This window comes from Neopelma chrysocephalum, unplaced genomic scaffold (assembly GCF_003984885.1).
Source record: "Neopelma chrysocephalum unplaced genomic scaffold, ASM398488v2 Primary Assembly neopelma1_59, whole genome shotgun sequence".
NCBI lineage: Eukaryota > Metazoa > Chordata > Aves > Passeriformes > Pipridae > Neopelma > Neopelma chrysocephalum.
This window is the reverse complement of record NW_020897714.1, coordinates 896,406-915,551: the sequence shown is the minus strand read 5'-3', so window position 1 is coordinate 915,551 and position 19,146 is coordinate 896,406. Positions and strand designations below refer to the sequence as shown.

At 37.8% G+C, this 19,146-nt stretch overlaps 1 protein-coding gene across 9 annotated transcripts in view; it reads left to right on the top strand.

Annotated features, from left to right (window-relative positions):
* GRIP1 (glutamate receptor interacting protein 1) overlaps positions 1-19,146 on the top strand; it is a 336,129-nt gene that overhangs the window by 237,698 nt on the left and 79,285 nt on the right. For all 9 annotated transcript variants that reach the window (XM_027679645.1, XM_027679650.1, XM_027679644.1 and 6 more), the window contains exons 3-6: positions 13,155-13,290; positions 14,216-14,361; positions 17,810-17,893; positions 18,759-18,834. In XM_027679645.1, the coding sequence (XP_027535446.1) occupies positions 13,155-13,290; positions 14,216-14,361; positions 17,810-17,893; positions 18,759-18,834 (442 nt within the window). The remainder of the gene's footprint in view (positions 1-13,154; positions 13,291-14,215; positions 14,362-17,809; positions 17,894-18,758; positions 18,835-19,146) is intronic.

Below are 19,146 nucleotides of genomic sequence, written 5' to 3'. Positions count from 1 at the left end.
GTTGACCAGTAGTCAAAACCTGGGAATCTCAAGATAGCAGGGGATCATCTTGTATTTTAATGCATGTGTGGCTTAAAAATAAGCATTATAATCTCAAACGCATACCAAATATTCTTATGAGATGATAGCAGCTAACGTTAGGCTGGTATCTCTATCTCCATTTTAAGCTCTGGGTCTTCGCTGAGGAAAGCATGATGAATGTGCAGACCTATCTGACCTGCCTAAAGGTCACTTGCTGCAGACTTTGTTAAACCAAGAAGGGAAAGAAAATCGAGAGCAAATACTCTTATTACAGGCATTTTGTAAAATGTATAAACTAGGTGTTTTGTGGAAATATTACTGGCAAAGCTGGGTTGGTGAGAAGAATGAATTTTGCAGTATTTCTAAATGAGCAAAGTTTCAGGGTAGGTAAAGTGACATCAGCACATTAAGTGCTGTCACTCTTCTGCTTGACAAATCGGTCTAAAATTTTTCAGCTTCTTTTTTCACCCATTATGACTTCATCTCTGCTGAGAGGGTTTGACATTATATCCACAGTTATACAGTAACATGGGGGACTTTTTTTTAAATGTAGATCTACCCTAAGTAGAAAAGGTTTTTGGAGGTAGAACGTGCAAGACATTTTTGCAGAGCATACAATAGTTGCCCTTGTTTTACAAATGCTGAGAAAAAATTATGGCAAATGTGTTTATTGGATAGTTTTGTTTACGCAGAAATTTCCCATCAGTTTTCAGTCAAAAAAATCATGGAGGAGGTGACATTTGGAATAAGCTATATTTGAGCAATTAAGGTAGACCATATCTAGAAACATTTATCATTAGTATTTCTTCTGAATTCTCCAGTTTAGATAAACAGTTCTGTGCTGTATTAAATACTGTCAGCAACATCTCCTGCTCTCTGTAGGAAATCCTAAATTTTGCCTAGACATTATGCTAATCTTTCTGGCCATTTTAGGGAACTGTTTGTTCCATACTTACAAGTAAAAACAGATCCTCTCATGCCAGATATTCTTTATTGGTGTAAATCTTGACTGTGTAAGGTACATTCAAACTGGTATGATACATTCCCATTAACAATGCTAAGGTAAGTGGTGTTACAAAAATGGCAGAAATGCTAAACATGTCTGTCTGGTTGGCATATAGTATCTTTTATATGTATGCTAAGCTATAGAACAGACTGTAAATTAGATAAAAAACAAGCCATTAAATCTGAGTATCTGATACACATTGAGGACTGGAGTGACATCCTCGAAGATTTTGGAAGGTACAGCTGCAAAATTCGAGGCTGTAATTAGATCTCTGCTCAATTTATTTCCCAGGAATTAATGGTTTAGGGGGAAGCAAATGAGATGGTTTGTTTTTTCTGTCAAAGTGTTCATCTGACAGAGAAAAACAAAAGGGGGGATGAGCTTTTTATATATCTAAAATCTAGATCATGGTGCTTTTTTTGCATTAAAGTGTCTGAAAATGGGAGTTAAGGGATCCAACTAGTTCAAGTTGGTGCAGCTGATACCATACTTTGGACAGGCAAGTGAGTAAACCTATAACAATTTTTCAAAGCAATTTAACTGCATAGTAATACAAAGAAAAAGATTTGGCCATCAGTCTTCTCAAGTGAAATAAATGACAATTGCAGATGCCTGGTGTCTGATCCAGATAGAAATTTCCCAGTGGTGCAGACCTCAGCTGAAAAACGTTGATTTATTAAACCTGGTGTTGTTAATAAATCCAATGATGAAGGATAAGTGAACTACACACGGATTACTCTGCTGTGGGGACCCCAGCCTTTCCAGGCTTCTAGGCCCACAGCACAGCATACAGCTGGTAGCAAATGGGTATAGGCAACAGCAGCAAAGCAAAAAGATACGGGCCACAGGGAGCGGAAGTTTGTTTTGTTTTAAAAACACCCACATACTGGTTTACCTGGAGAGGAAAAATGTTTCAGAATGCACTTGTTTGTATAACTCGCCGAAGTTTTGTACCAAACTGGAACCATATGAAATGTGAAAACACAGTTTTTCCATAGTTTTTCCTCCAGTTCTGGTTAGCAAATTTTACAGTCAATGATAGCAGAAATCTCTGCACTGAGGCCTCTCTACTGAGAGAGGTCTGGTAGGTTCCTTAAGTGATTTTTGTAAGCTTAAAATTTAAATATTTTGAAATTTTTCAGTATTTCAATATTTTAAAATTTAAATATTTCCTTTTAAAATAGTGGTAGTATATCTTTTAGCAGCAGAGGAGAAAGAAACAGGGACAGTCACATCTTGTGAGTTGTTTGCGTGGTGTCAGCAACCTGAAGAAGTGCTCACAAGCTTCAGTTTCCTTTTGTTTAAGAACAGCCTTCATTAAATGACCGCTCTTTTTCACAGTCTTACTTTAAAATATGTATTTTCAACAGCCATACTTAAATTGTGTTAGCAGTTTCCCCTGTTTGCATCCTTGTTGAGAATCTGCCTTGTGATTGAAACATGTCATTGAAGCTCCCAGTTAGTACTGTTTAGCTGAATCTTTATCTGTTTCAGTCTAATTGAAGATTTTAGCTATTTCTTCAATTCACAGAAACATTTGCCTGTCTGTCTTAATCTCTTGCTCGTGGAAAGAAGAGAAGGACCTTGTAATAGGCACAACAGACAAGATGTGTCTTTGAAATAGAGGTGAACTAGAATACACTATGAGCATGTCTTAATATTTTGGAGAAACAGTTAGATCTAGTCTTTGTTCCTTTTCACCTGAAGTTTCTGGAGGATAAGGGGAAACATTGAAAGAAAAGACAAAAAACTTCCCTGTGAAACATGCATCATATTTTGGAGTTTGACAGAGGAAAGCTTCTTTCCCCTGTGATATTTAATAATGAGGCTGCTCTGGGATAGAATAAACCTCTCAAGCTGATATCACATTCAGATTTTTACCAAGCTCTGCAAACAGCTTCTTGAAGTGACCCGAAGATGTAAAATATTCCTGTTGTCCCACAGGCTACTACAAGGTGCTAATATGGTGCCATCCCAGTTTCTGTGCTAATTCAATGGGATATACTGGCAATTTAGATGATAAAAGAAGTCACATAGGTACATTCTTGCAGCTGTGCATTTTACTGTTTTACTGCAGTGATCTGTTCTGCAAGTTTGACTATCTAATAAACTAGTCCATGCAAAAGAAGGCATCTGTCTTCATTTCTCTTTGCCATTAGTTCATTATGCATACATTAAACTTCAGGGAATAAGTACAGAGATTTATTAGAGAGTTACAGAGCACAGGTTAGCAGCCAAGAAATGCCTAAATTATTCCTTTTCTTTTTTCCTCCCTTTTTTCCCCCCCTTTTTTTCCCCTGTTGGCAAACTTATTTCACGGAAATATTAAATTCTTGTGGATTTTAAATGCTTATTGACAGTTAAAGTCATCACTGTTTCTGTGATTTGGTAAATTTTAATATAAGCCAGTAGCTTATTGTGCAGTTCTCTAACCCTGCTTTTCCATTGGCTTTAACTATATTTTTTCTTCATCTTGAATGTTGAGTAAATTAATGATCATTTTATCCCAGGTATTTTTTCCCTACTATAAACACCTGATAAAAAATCATTGCATCCTATTTCTCAGGCGGTGTTGCATATTAAACGCCCCCCCAAACCATCCTTGTAACTTTAGTTTTGTATCAGATTGAAGGATACAAAAAGAATGAGTCATTGACAGATCACTTTTTAAAACATTCCTAGCTTATGCATTCTTTCAGTCTGATTTTGAAGTACCATCTTCCAGAAGTCAGCATTTCTGCATTGTGGTTTTCCATAAACGTAGAGAGTAAGTAAACCATAATGGTACCAGTGATCGCTGAGCACAAAGGAGAAAAGGTAAAATCTGTGGGAAGCATTCACTCGCATTTTCCATTTTTCTAATTTTTTTCATGCGTATCTTATTCTTCCAAGGGTTGTCTAATCTTCTACACAGAGCCTTTGATAAACCCTTTTGTCATGCTGAATCTCCCTCAGTACTACCAAGTAGAAAGATACAGTGTGTGTATCATTCAACTTTGTATGTTCTACGCAGAACATACATGACCCCTAAAAACTTAAATATCTGTTCCTTAATCCCAGTACTAGGAAAAGTTCTACTGGCCCATTCCTCCAAAGTTCAAATATTTTAAAATTCACCATCCATTATTTGAATACATGAACAATACTTTATGTAAAAAGCAGTGACACTGTTACTTTATCTTTTTCTGATCCTTACTGCTTCAGTTTTGTCATAATAATAGTGATCATAACTCCATGTCCTAAAAAGGAATTGTGATTCTTGTATTAACTAAAATGTTAAATTATATAGCAGCTGTAGATCATGACAGGCAATGCAAAGTATGTTTAGCAATATAAGCGACAGCTCAAATGGAGAAAAGGGATTTAATGGCACTATTGCTGAAATTCACCTGGTAGCCACAGGATGTTAAAACATTGGAAGGAGCTGCAAAACATGTCTTAAATAGCAAAACCTAAGCTGTACATACAGTTCTTAATCTAAAATGGAAAGAAGATTAAGAGGTGATTTGGTCAGAGGTTACAGTTCTGTATCTGCAGAGACATCCTGAATGTAATGGTGGTACTATAATGAGATCTTGGTCTTGAAGGCTTCTCTACTCCCAATTCAGATAGACATTATCTCACATGTAGGTTTTCCATCACGTGATGTTTGCAAAGCCACATGGAATATCTTTCTAAAAGGTAATCTTTAGCCAGAGACACCACTAAATCGTGTTTCTTTGCTTGTGTCACTCAGGAGATCAGGGAGACAATTGTTCTCAGTGATTCCTTCCTGCCTCGAGATTCACAAATGCGATCAGTCCTGTAATCAATCCTGTCTGATCCATTCTGCTAACTGCAGAAAGGAGAAAAACTGGAACAGTCAGGTTGTGCTTTTGTGAGTAGTGACACATCAGTACAAAGCAACACAAATTAGAAAGAGTACTCTTGGTGTTAATTTCTCGATGAAGGAAACAGAGAGGAAGTTGGAGGTGAATTAATCAGAATTATGGGAAAAAGTTTTATAAATCAAAATCAGTGTCAAAGCTCTATGCTGTTCTGCGCAGCAGGATTTCTGCTAGCAAGGGAGGAGGGTTAATGAAGCCTTTATCCCATTCAGACAGAAATATAGAAAAGACTAATGTCATGGAGCTCTGTCCTTTCTTCATCAGTAGTGTTAACAGAGACATGCAGAGGTGTTCAGGGAAGCATTGCTGATGCGCAAGCCATTCTTGAGTTCAAGACTTCGTTGCTTATAGCATGAAGCAAAATTCTCAATAGGAGATACTTGTTTCACATGGGAGAGACAAATTGGGGTAACTATGGGCATAGGCCTCAGCTGAAAAGTACCTTCTACTACCTGTTCCTCACCCCAGCCAAAAATGCCATCGTTTGGAAGCAAAGAGGTTTGAGCTCTGGAAAGCTGTGTAATGTCTGTTGAGGAGGTGAAGGTTGAGACTATCACTTGTTTTTACCCTCCAATGTTCTTGCTTCAGAAAGCTCCACCTTGACAGTTAGTGAGCTGCTCTGGACCTCGCAAATGTTGAGGAATTTGACTGCCACCACAGATAACGTGGAAGCAGAAAAATGCTTGAACTTTCTGAAACCTAGGAAGCACCTCAAGGTGGAGCAGGTCCTCATTGGAAGATAAGTAAGTCGATTGTTGCAAATCTTTGAGCGTGCAGGTAGTGATCAGTGGATGGTATAGATACTCTCCTAAAGAAAACCATCAATGAAAACACTAGAACTTCCCAGCTAGTTCAAGGAATAAATGTGGTTTAACTAGCACATCATTGAGCAAGTTTGTAGTGCGCATTACATCTTTCTTCCAACCCTACTGCAAGGTGACATGTCAGGGATAAAAATATCTTTTTTTGTTGGTAATAATGCAAGAAAAAAGGGATTTTGTTATGATTGCACTAAATTGCATCCTCTTACAGTAATATACTAAAGTATTCATGTTTACTGAAGCCAGATGTTTTAATATTTTATAATTTTTAAAATAATTTTTACCTCTAATTGAATTTCTTTGCTCATGGATTATTAATAGTAATTTTGTGGGATTTGACACTTAAAATGTATCTTACTTTCTAAATCCATTTTAATTAAAGTTTTTTTATTGTTTTTCATTATATTTACCAGAGTCCAAGTTTGTAATTTGATTCTTAAGCTCTAATAAAGGATTGTTAAACTTATATGTTTTCAATTTTCTCCTACACAGATGTTATGCAGTGTATTACATTCCACCTTTATGGACATTACATAAATTTAGAAAACAGGAAGCAAAAGAGCAAAAAAATGGCAGAAATATACCTTAAAACTAAAAATACCTCCAGATGACATGGAAGTTATAAACATTTTCTTAGTGGCTGTGATTTTGGCCTTCCCCACCATTAGGCTCTCCTACACAGTCCAAAACTAGGTGGAATGAAAAAAAATTGGTTTTCATGTATTTCCTTAGTAGTTGTATTCATTTTGTTCCTCCATAAGCCCTGTCACCAGCTATCTCAAGAAAATATAGAGACGGAACGACTTGTTATTGTTATGACTATGTTTAGCCTGATACTTCCAGTCCTTGATGTAGGGGAAAAAAACAAAGTACAGAGAAAAGAATTCAGAAGTGTTCACTGGCAAAAATTCCTAATAGCCCCACTTAGAAGAATCAGATGCCATCATCTGTATCTTAAATTGATCTCTTTGAGTGTCAAAGTAATGGCATGAATAATTTTAGGCTGCTAGTACTTGGAAGGTGTGGGAGGGTTTTGAGTATCAACATGCATTCTCAGTTTGTTTTCTGGCATTATTGTGCAACTCAATTGCAAATAAAAGCAAACAAAACAAAACAAAAAAACCCCCATGCTCAAAAACTGTCTCTCATTATGGAATTTCTGCAAGCAGGATATCCAGAGGACCAAAAAGGTGTTGTTCCCTCACCAACACTTGTTTGGTTTGGAAAAACACCTAGACAAGTGGCTATCCAGCTCCTGCTTTAGTCTGCATATCTGCCACAGTTAGCCTGGAGAAACCTCTCTGTTTCTTACGCAGCTGCTGCCATGGATCACTTTTCCCTCTAAGTTCAAAGCAGCCTTTTTTTGCATCCTCCTATGAAGCTATCCCTTGTAAGTTGGCTGTACAGAGATCATTCTTATCTTTTCTGTGTGAAGCTGCTTCTGTGTGAAAACTGATTTTACACCATGCCATATTATTCCGTGCCATGCCATTTTTTCATTTTCTGGCAAATGTTTACTATTATTCCTGTCTGCGAGCACTGGATTCAGACACTAGCAGAATGTTGTATCTTGAATATGTGCCATTGGTAGCATGGCTGTGCTGCTGCTGGAGAAGCACTGGGACTGCACTGTAGGCTGTGGGATGGAAATGTTAAGCCCTGAGAAGGTAATAATGGTTTAACTCCAGTCACTGTTTCATTCCTGAAATGTAATTACTGAAGTTAGTATAGTGTGCTTTGATAACTGTGTCATATATCAGGTATTTTTTACAATACTCTTCTGCTAAGAAATTGGTGAGGTTCTTGTCATTAAGAATGAAGAGACTTTTTTTTGTCTGCAACTGGCTTTCAGTTGGTGGTTATTTGATTTCAGGCTTCTGATATTTATATTAATTTCTGATCTTTTAGTTAGAAACAGAATTTCAAATATAATGATTATGTTTGATGTTAAATTGAAGACTACCCCTGTTGAATGCCTCGGTTGGGATTTAGAGAGTTGTCTGCCAAGGTATCCATTTCTGTGCCTTCGAATATGAAAAATGTACCCAAAGCCAAATAGCACAAGAGTTAAGCTCTTTTTAGGCAGGAAACCAATGAACCCAGGTGTGAATTGTGCTTCTTTGTCCTGCGGGCCTGGTGTTTTCAGTGAGTTATGTGATCATGTCCTGTATAACACAGCCTGTGATGGATCATAAAATATCATTATTTGCTTTTCTGTGTCATACCTAGGCCAGGCAGCAGATTTTTTCCAGTTTATAAGCACTAGTGGAAGATATTTGTTTTTCAGGTAATATTTCTGCAGTGTCAAAGTCATCTAGTAGATACTCTTATAGCTCATAGGGAAAAAAAAAAAAGAAAAAAAGGATCATCTCATGCCCTGTACACAATCAGAACAGCTGTTGGAATAAACCGAGTCTATTTGAGGCAGTTTTCTGCAAGTGTCTGAGCCTCACAAACCTCCCCTGCTTTCACTGAAAATAGTACAGCATTTCACCTGTACCTTTATACAGGTTAACCTGACTGCTGACCCGAGACAACCTGCATTGACAGTGTTTTGAATTTACAGTCCCACTGGTAAATGCAGTATATCGTGCCTTTTAGATGTGCTCTGCTGCTCTTCATACTCGTTTGTATTCCACTGTGGATTGCTGGGTTCCAAACTAGGACTGGTTTGGGGATTGTCCCTCCACAGCCTGGAGAAGATGGCACAGCATAAGCTGCAATCAGCTCCATGTTTTCAGACTCTCTTCAACTGGGGTGGGGGGGTTTGCCTGTTTTTAATAGAAATTTAGGTGTTTTAGAAGTTAACAACAGCCAGTCAGGAAAAGGGCAACAAGGAATGATGCATTCATCATCTCTTGACATCCCTCTTGTCATACTAAGAGAAATATGCAACCTGCAGGACTTGAAGCATGGAGTAGATGTGATGTCTCCAGTATAACAAACTGCTATCTCTTCCTTAAGAATTCACTTTATGTGATTTTTTTATTAAGCCATGAGATGCCTACTAGGATGAAAAGCAAAATGTTTTCGCTGCAGAATTTCTGCTGACATACAGGGGAAAATTCATTCAAGGAGAGCATTGACTGTATTTTCAAGAGACTTACCAATTACTTATTTATTGATTAAGTATGGGTTTGGTAGGAAAATATCGATAACAGCAAGTATTTTTTTACTTTTAGGTTAAGTTTCATTTATGCCCTGTTCCAGCTGCACTGAACAGACTTATTCACTAGGTGGAGGATAAAAGCAAGCACTTGACCTGACTGTGTAGATTTTAGGCATTTTCTTGGATTTTAAAATGAAATTTTCACAGAAGGGACTCAGTGTCTGGAAGGAAGGCAAATATTTTTCAGTTTTACTTTAATATGTAAATTAAGAAATAAAATTGTAGTAATGTAGAAAATGAATGATAAAACTTTGGATTAAGAGTTCTCTCAGCTTTCAAATATTTGTCTGTGAAAAAGTCTCTTCTGTCATCTAGTATTTCATTTTCTTTTTGAAGAAGTGAATATATTCCAGGTTCATAAATCTCATTAGAACTAATTTTACATGCTTTTTATTCATTAAAAGATATTATTTATGTACATCAAAAAGTAGAAAATTACAGAAAGTCTGCTGATGTATGAAATACTAGAAGCTTTATTCTTGAAGAAAAATCAGTCATGGTGTTTCTTGGATTTTACTTACCTGCAAGTTGTTCCATGTATTCATCTTCTCACGATAAGTTTTACCCAGGCTTGAATTTGAGCATCTGCTTATCTTTAAAGCTTTCTTGTGCTACATTGACCATCCCTATAGTCTGCCAGATTGCAGGGCAGGTCATAGTATTACTACACCAGCTGACCTGGCTGCAAGTCAGGCACATGCAGTTATGATATTGCAACAACAAGCCTAAGAGAAGCATCTGGACCAAGAATTTAGAAAACAGCAGCAGTGTAATGTTTTCTTTAGAATTCAGTTGCCACGTGTGCTTCACCTTACAGAACTGGAGATTTAAAGGAAGCTCTTTAGAGCAGAACCTTTCTTTTTCATGTTGTGTCTGCCTGTGTGTGCAAGTATGTGTGTGTGTATACAAGTATGCATCTTTGCACTCCCCTTGCCAAGCCATCTCCAGTATTCAGTGGGATTCCTGAACCCCATGCTGAAGGTGGGCAGATGCCAGGAAAACTGTAGGGTGACTGGTGCAGCATGGACAGCCGTGTGCCTGGGATTTCCCCTGCAGCTGCAGGAAGCAGTGGAAGTCCTGGGGCAGTCCTGAAACCATCCCCAAGCCAAGGGAAGGCAGGTCCCAGTGTGAGCTTGTAAATTATAAGAAAGCTGGAAATAACTTCTTTGCTTTCCTTTCTAATGCTAGCTATGCTAATATTATTAGCAATGTGGGAGTACATGTAGGAAAGAACACACCCTAGAGTCTTCTAACTAATTAGGAGTTTGCTGATTGGCATAAGTAATGAATTGTGAGTGAGGTGATACATGAAGTAGTTTGATTTTTAACCCACGAAGAGTAACGTAGGATTGTCTTAACTAGAGAATAGAGACTGACCTTGATGCATTTGCGTGTTGGATTGGTAATGAAGTCCCAGGGTTGTTCTGATATTGGGCATTTCAATAATACTCCAGTGGGATTAGTCTGTAATAATAATGCCAAAGCAATGCAGATGAGTAAACATGTAATATATAGTATTATAAGAACAGTAATCATGTGTGATTTAAGAAAGCAAAGATGAAAACCAGAGAGAGAGGGGTATCAAATGGACCTGGTTCAGAGCCCTTCCAGGGATAACAGTCTCTTATAAGCAAAACCAGCTTAGGTAGTTTAATTTCTTCCTGATATGATTATGTACAATAAAAGCTACAAAATCCTTCAGAGCAACAAACCTAATGAAACTACTGTGCATGCCTAGATGACCTTATCTGTCAGTTAGCGATGAGCCTTTCACACCACACCTCCCTTGCAGTGTTGGTGCATCTTTCTTTTCTGCCTACCAAGGAAAAGTGTCTAGAAGTCACTGTTCTGTTGGCAGAGGTATACAGAAGTTTGTCAGAATGGTGAGCAGGAAGGAGCCTGGTCATCACTTTCCATGTCAGTAGTTGAAGGGAATTGTAAAACTGTTAGCCAGCTTAAAATACTGCATGGATCATCTGTTCTACATGTCACTTCAGGCAGCAGAGTATTTCCCAGAATTGGATTGAAAACTCAGAACTTATATAAAAGATCAAAGCACGTGACAGTATTGTGCTGTGGCAAAAGATTAGGCATGTGCAATGCATCGTTGGTGTTCCATATACACATTCTGGCAAACTATTCATTAAAAAAATAAAATCTTAGATGGTTCCTGAGAACCAGATTGCACTACTGAGAAGTACAAAGGAAGGATTCCGTCTGGGAGATGGGGTGAGAGGGGAATTCTCCTTTTGACTCCAGATCTCACAATTGAATAAACCCTGAATAAACGTGTGTCACTCAGTAGCAAAGCTCGTCAGGTTGCATCATGGGTGCAAATATACAGTAATTTTGGTTTCAGTAAGTACCATGTCTAACTCTTGTGATCCTTATGAATACTTGCAGGTTTTTATAAAACTGAAAGCAGCATTTTGGCCTCTCTACAGCTATGCAACATGTCTACATGTTCAGATGCAGGTAATCACATCTGTTCTTTCTGAACTGTCAAAAAGGCCAGATGTGAGTAAACATTGTGGAATCTCAACAGCTTCCAAATGGTACCCAAATGGTGGTTTGGTGTCAGTCAAGTTGAAGAATGCACCAGGTAACTATGCTGCTGTCTGCTTCTGACAACCCATGCTGCTGACTGAATACACTGCAGAATTTTGTCTTAATAGAACTTTATAAGCATAGAAGAATTCTTGCCCAAGCACTTAAATCATGCTGTATAATGATAAAAATGTGAATAACTGAAGCGGGATCATCAGCAGCTAGAATGGAAATGACCTGACAGCCACCTGGAAAGGAGCAGGAACATTGCATGGCATGATTCTACATTGGAAAATGATTCAGTAGTTAACTCCACTAAAAGTACTACCAAGGATTACAGGACTGTCCGCCAGGATTGGAGGCCCTTCTGAATGCTTTCCTCTGTCTGCCACCATTTCTTCAAATACAGAGGCGATGGTGGTAGGTTTGGCAATTCTTGTTCTGAGCAGCCATTCTTCATATAAAGGTGAAAATGTATTAGGTCATCTTGTCAGTCGTGTGGAAAGATCTTGGAAGAGCCTTGCTGGTGTTTGTATAGTGCTACTTCTAGATCTTACTGAAGAACATTTGAATATATACAAGGAACTCACTTGTTTTTTGGGTGGATTTTAGTCTTTAAATCTTATGCCAGCACAGCAAACTTCTAGTGCAATGCAGACACTGTTTATTTGATGTTTGTAACTGACCAATTCACCTGAAAGCTGCATATTGATACTGAAAAGGACCAGAAAGATGAATGATCCTTCTAGAATTTTAATGGATCTTTAGGATTTTGTGCATTTTTCCAGAATACCTGAGCAGCTTGTGGTTTTAATGGGTCTCCTCTAACTGAAAACAGTGGACATGAGGTATGATTGCCTTGTGGCTTTCCAAACAGTTGCAGTCCTGCTGGAACTGTGCATATGTAGATTATCTTATCTATCCATATACAATAAAGGCATCTCTTTTTGAAAATTTGAGGCTTTTTATTGCAGGTGACCTGCATTTGTTGATGTCTGTGGGATTAACTTACCATTTTCTAATTATGCTAAATGGAGAAACTGCAGAAGAGGGTGTCTCAGACAGCGTGTGAGGGAAATTTTATATATACTTACAACTATGAAAGCCCTTCACTTACTTTATACCTGTTCTGCAGGAGATTGCAGAGAGTTACAGTGGAACTATATTTGTGTAACAATAAGGAATAAAACTGTTAAGATCTGATATATCTCTGGATTCTTGCTATGTTCAATCGTTTTTATTAACACTGACACCTACTAGCGGCCTCAAAGTGAGTCTGAATCTAAAATTATAGTTTTGTTATATCTTTGCATCTTTTACCCTTCTGTTTACTCAGTTTAAGTACTTTATAAAACACAGAGGTCAGAGGGAGAGAGCAGAAAATGAGAAAAGATAGCTTTCTTAAAATGTGAAACAAGTACCTTAGTTATAAGCGTGGCCAGCCTTTGTATTTATTGGCTCTATATAGGATACTAGCATATTGGTATGGTTTTTAATAACCTTTTACAGATCATATGTCTCAAGATTTATCTGTATGCAGAGCTTTGCGCACAGTACTTGTGAATTGTAACATAATCTCCAGATGTACGTGTTATTTCTTATTAACACAGAATGATTTTCTAGGGAAGTAGATGACATATTAGAAAGGCAACATCTGTGCTATTACTTAAATCTTAGTAACGTCAATAATTTTCTTTCAACAGAGGAATTCAAGGGCTCAACAATAGTTGAATTAATGAAAAAAGAAGGCACCACCCTAGGGCTTACAGTATCGGGGGGTATTGACAAGGATGGGAAACCAAGAGTATCTAACCTTCGCCAAGGAGGAATCGCTGCTAGGTAACCACATCTCAAGCCACAAAATGCATTATAAGATGTGATTGCTTCAAAAATATATACCACATCAGAAAGGTCACTAAAAAATATGTGACTGGATGCGTCTGTAATGGCAGCCCATCACACTGGAGAACCTCATAGGGAAATGGCAACAGCTGGTCCTCCTCTTTGCTCAAGGCTACTTTGATAAAAACTAGAAATACCAATGAGATATTTGAAAGTCATCATAAGACTAATATATTTATTCTAAATTATGTATGTTTTATTTCTCTTTTTTTTTGTCCTTGAATAAAAATTTGAGAGAAGTAGCATAACATACTGTGGGGAAAAAATAAAATGGAAAAACTAAGGGTAGTCCTACCATAATTTATTTTTTTTAACTGTTCATCAGCTGGTTTTAAGATTAAAGAGACTCTAAATTCATAACTACCTTGGTTACTACTCCAGTGGAAAGAAAAAGCTGTTATTCATGAGTGACACAAGTTGAAATATAAAGGTTGAGCTAAAGCACTCCAAGTAACCAAGCAGAACATTTGCTGTTGGACTGTGGCCTGTGTCCTGTAGCTGTGATGTTAACTGTGAAGGCAACCACTGTTTTGGACACTTCCCAAAGAGAGAGAAAGATAGGAAAATGAAGAAGATGACTTCCCAGATCCTGTGTCCAAACCAGTCCCATCATCCAACTCCTTTATTGTATAGCTGGTTTTGTACATCAGAAATTGATAATGCAACAATGTTCTTCTTTTAGTATTTAACAAGATAGATTAGATTATGATCTTAAAATGCCACTTTCTGTTAGAAAGTTCAACTTATTTTAATCTAGATTAATGGAAAAAGTGTTTCTTACCATCACTAAACAGTACTTTAAAGGATTTAGTTTGGTCCAGAAGATCTGTCTTTAACAAAAGGAATATGTACTTTTCCCTAGGAGTGACCAGCTGGATGTAGGTGACTACATCAAGTCTGTGAATGGAATCAACCTGACCAAATTTCGCCACGATGAGATCATCAGCCTGCTTAAGAATGTTGGTGAAAGGGTTGTGTTAGAAGTGGAGTATGAGCTGCCTCCAGTCTGTAAGTAATCGCAGAGCAAACTGAAACCTATGCAGAATGGCAGATGTTGTCAGCAGCGAGATGGGATTGGTTGATGACAGCCATTTTGGTAATGATTGGGTTTTTATGTTCTATTTTTATTTTTTCCTGTGGCCTATCACAGTGTGTTGAAGCAGTAGAAAAGAAATGGCAGTATAGGGAGATGCTTTCAGATGCTTTAAAAGCGTGAATCCCACCAATGACAGAGCAGAGCTGTCAATCTCCACTGTTTTATTTTTTTTGTTTGCTTGTTTGCAATTTTGAATACTGGAAATCAGTTTGGGTAGATTCTGTGGCAAGAAAATCCTTCTTGTTACAGTAAGATCCTCTAACATGAGACTAGTGAATATCTGCTAGTTCTGCCTCTGCCTTTTCCTTGTGTCTCTTCACTTGCAGCACCCTTCCTCTCTCCCAGATAAACAACATCCTTTGGGAGTTTTCAGTCTTTTCTGATGTCACTTTCAGGCAAGATTTCATTTCTAGAGCAGAAGACCCAGAGGGGTAGGCCATGAGGGTACATAAACTTGCAAGAATTGTGTGACTGAAACAAGAGCTTTCACTGAACAGGATTTTCTTCAAAATATAAATTTATGCTGACACTAAAGTCACAGAATGCTACTGAATGTTTTCCTTGCCTCTCCTTTGCTCTTTCTTACGTGCTTATGTCTATAACAGTGTGTCTATAGGAGAAAATCAGTGGGAATCAAGTCTATCAGGAATGAAGTGAAAGCTAGAGAAACAGAGAGTTGGAAACCTGGGGCCTAAAGTGAAGGAGTGAGTGTCAGGTGGCTTCCTGGCACCAAGGGGCTGCACCAGTAACACCTTTAAAAGGATGTGTGCTCCTTCATGCTGCTCACTGGAGGGGAGAAGATGCGGTTTGCTGGTGTTTGGCCAGAAAAATCTGGAGCCAACTAGGAAGTTCATGCCTCCTTAAATAAAGAGTTTCCTTGTAATAGAAGCCAAAAAATCCATCACTCTCTTCAGTATTCAGAAGATTAACTCCCCACAACTTTCTAGCAGCTGGAGGGTTAGTCTAATTACATATTTGGTGGGTTTTAGGACCTCCTGACAACCATCTTAATATATTTTGAATGTTCTCTATTTAGTGTTTGCTTGTGGTAACAGAACTTCATGTTCTAAAACACAGAATATGAGTTAATGAAGTTAGCCGAGTTCTGAGTTACTTTACTGCAGATGTATTTGTTTTACCAGCTTTATTTGGTTTGCATTTATTCAAGTGGGCTTTGTTTTGTTTCATCCCCTTTTAGCATATGTGCCACTCTTGTCCACTGAAAAAGGATCTTGACATGCTAAATTACAGTAGAAATTATAACTTTTTTTAAGTCCTTGGAGTTTCTGATGTCTTCATACAAGCATAGATAATGGAGATAATTAGCAATCTGGTTGTTTCCATTAACTTCTAGTGAACAAGCTAGACACAATGCTTTCGTTACACACAGAAGGTTTCCGGTAAGTCATGTGGTGAAGTCTTGGCACCTCCTTCCTGGCCCCCATACGTAATGAAATTCTACTGTTGTTCTCATGGTTGCCTCCTCAGAGAAAGGACTATCATGGTTTCAGCATGGGGAAATGTCAGTCATTTAATAATGATGGATTAAATTTGGCTTAGCACTGGTAATCTCCCTCTCCCTAGTGCTTCTTTCCATGCCTGGAAATGGTCAAGCAGGAGCATCTAGCTGCCAGTTTCAGCACGAGCCATCTCAGTGTTTAAAACAGGAGTACCTGTCTCACACCTGCCTTTTGCTGTTGGTAAGGGTTAAGGACTTCTTTCCTGTACCAGGCTGAGGCTGGGGTGGAAGGACAGCCACCTGAGTGGCTGCTGCCCAAGTGGAAGGATGCTGCATGCCAATCTTTGCTGCTGAACTATAGGTTTTGTCTGTCCTCAGTGGAGGTTACAGGCCACAGCAAACAGAGCAAGAAGCACGAATTCATCTTGAGCTACACGCGAGGCCACTTCCTGTTGATAGGAATGAAGGCAAGCGTTGTCTACTCCTCCCCATAATTCGATCCTTTTCAGTCAGTAAAGTGTTTCTAGCTGAAAAGGAAACAACCACATGGACTCAGTAACACAGTCCTGATCTTCAAGCTGTAGCAGGAATTACTACAGCACAGAGCAGTGCTCAGAAGGGCCATATTTCACCTGCTTTCTTAAGGAAATGAGATTTATGTGATTTCACGGGGTGGTTCTCCTGGGTCCCTGCAGTAACTTTTTTACTGGGATCGAAAAGCTTTAAAAAAAGTACATTACAGTACATGTGCTGGAAATAGACACTTGAGCAAGTCCCTGAGTAGGGGAATCCTCAGAGAGAGAGGCATACAGTGCTGAGGGGGCACCACTCTGCCTGGCACCTTTCATGGCTGGCAGCACATGCAGGGTAGCCTGTGGTGTCCGTTTTCCCCTCAGGGTATCCTGATGGGGAAACTCTGGTTATTGCAGGCAAAAACATTAAATAACCTAAGTTTTCATTAGTTCTGCTGCTCACAGAGCATGTATTTTATAGAGATGGGTTGGTTTGGTGTTTTTTTTTAACTTCGTGTGTTGTGCTGTTTGCAGTATTTGACTGGAAGGTGGGAAGTGTGAGTGCGTGTAATTTTGCCCACTGTCCTTCTCCCTTCAGAAAAGAGAGTTCTTAGGCCCTGCCAAAGTTTTTCCTGTAAAAGTTAATAGTAAACTGTCTGCTGGTCTCTTAACGGCAGTGATTTCAAATTCTACAAAGTGGATTATCACACCCAGGTGCATTGGTCTGTGCGTTAGGCTTCTCACCCCCTAATCCAGCTGTGCACCACTCCTCTAGTGCTTACAGAGAAAACACTTAGACTAGAAGTCAAAGAATTCTTACACTCACCAGTGATGAGGGAGCATTTTGAAAAAGAAAAGAAAAATACTTATTATACAAAATACATTTTCCATCTTAATTTAGTAATCTGAGATTAGAAATATTAGAGATACACCCCCAAAATGTCAATTGTCTTTGCTTTATGCAATAAAAATAAATGTTTTCGTAGCTGAATAACAAGCTTAATAGGTAGCTCTAAGAATTTCATTTGCCATTTTTTTCTCACTGTGTATTTCCATATTTTCTAGCACTCTTCTGTAACTACAAGAAAAGCAAAATTATGCCATAATTTAAACAGTAAGACTCAAATTCCTCACCTGTTACATGCATCTATGTCTCTTTTCCCAGACCATTGGCACTTTGCAAAATATCTGGTCCAAAATTCTTTCAAAAAGAGGATGAATTGTGTTTAATTACAGGTCTTCTGTCTGACTGTTTTGTAATTCAGTCTTTCGAATTTAATGACCCAATATCTATCTTAAATTGTAAAAGGTGTAAGTCTGCGTGTATAATTAGAAAAATACTAATAATTAAGTTTTGGATTCTTTTTGTTTTATTTGTTTTTCTTTTAGCTGTACAAGGATCCAGTCTCATCTTTAGAACTGTGGAAGTTACTTTACATAAAGAGGGAAACACTTTTGGATTTGTAATAAGAGGTGAGTTACTGTTGAGTTTGAACCCTTTGTATTATCTAAATAAGCAAAAAAGTGATAATTTTTTATGATACTCAGAAATATGTAAGGATTTATGGCTTAAAGTTTCTTAAAGTCAAAGTATTACCTTTTCCATACCTTCATGTACTGCTTTTATGAACTGCTCTAACTTTTGTTTATGGAAGAACCTTAATTAATAAACTATTTGAAGAAAACATGATGAACTTCATTTCACATAAGACCAGATTCTGCTACATACCTTCTGCTACCTGAAATCAGCAAAAAGGTCATATTTCTTAAAAAAGATTTACATATAGTATTTGTATAAATTAGGCAAGAAATCTGATTAATCATGATGATAGTCTGAATGGTACAACTAAAATATTATCACTGACTTAAGAGAACAGAAGAAAATATGGAACTGTTAAATATGTACCCCAATGACGCATTATCAGTTTCTTCAGGGAAAACCTTTTTTTATTTAATACATAAATTCCCTAGTGGCCACTCATTCTGAGTATACATAAAATAAGGGTGTTTTTTTTCTCTGTGCTGCAAACACTACAGAACAGTAAGTGTTCACACTGAGATCAGATTTGCAGAGTAAAAGTTCTAAGAAAAAAATATATATTTATTAAGAATCACTCCATAGAAATGTTTTTTTAAAGATTCATCTATACATAGAGTGAGTCAATTTTATTTAAGTTTAAATTCAGAGGAGGGTGATATTAATAGTTTGGCCATTTTTTGATCTTTTTAGCCCATCTGTAAAGGTTCATTCTGCAAGATTTAGGTTTGCCTTTTGGAAATGAGCTTTCATAAAAACCATAAAATGAAGGTGTACTTTCTCTCACTTTTTCCTTTCTAGGTGGAGCACATGATGACAGAAATAAATCTCGTCCTGTTGTAATAACATGCGTTAGACCTGGAGGGCCTGCTGACAGGTACAATTCATCTTTCTCTGTGGTACATGTGAAAGAGAAATGGAGAAAGGTGAATTATTTGGGACAGAAGTTAAGATTTGGAGTGAAATAGATGTATTCAAACTCAGTCCTTTGAAATTCATGGTTTAGCCTTTAATTGTTGTAATACTAATAACAACAAGAACAGTAATGGGCAACCACAGAGGCTCAACATGCCATGGTGTGTATGAACTTTAATGTAGAATCTTGCACATCAGACTTTCCCATTAAATGCTTTCAAAAATTAACCCAAAATAATTAGAACAAATGCCTGCAATAGGTCAGAGCACATTT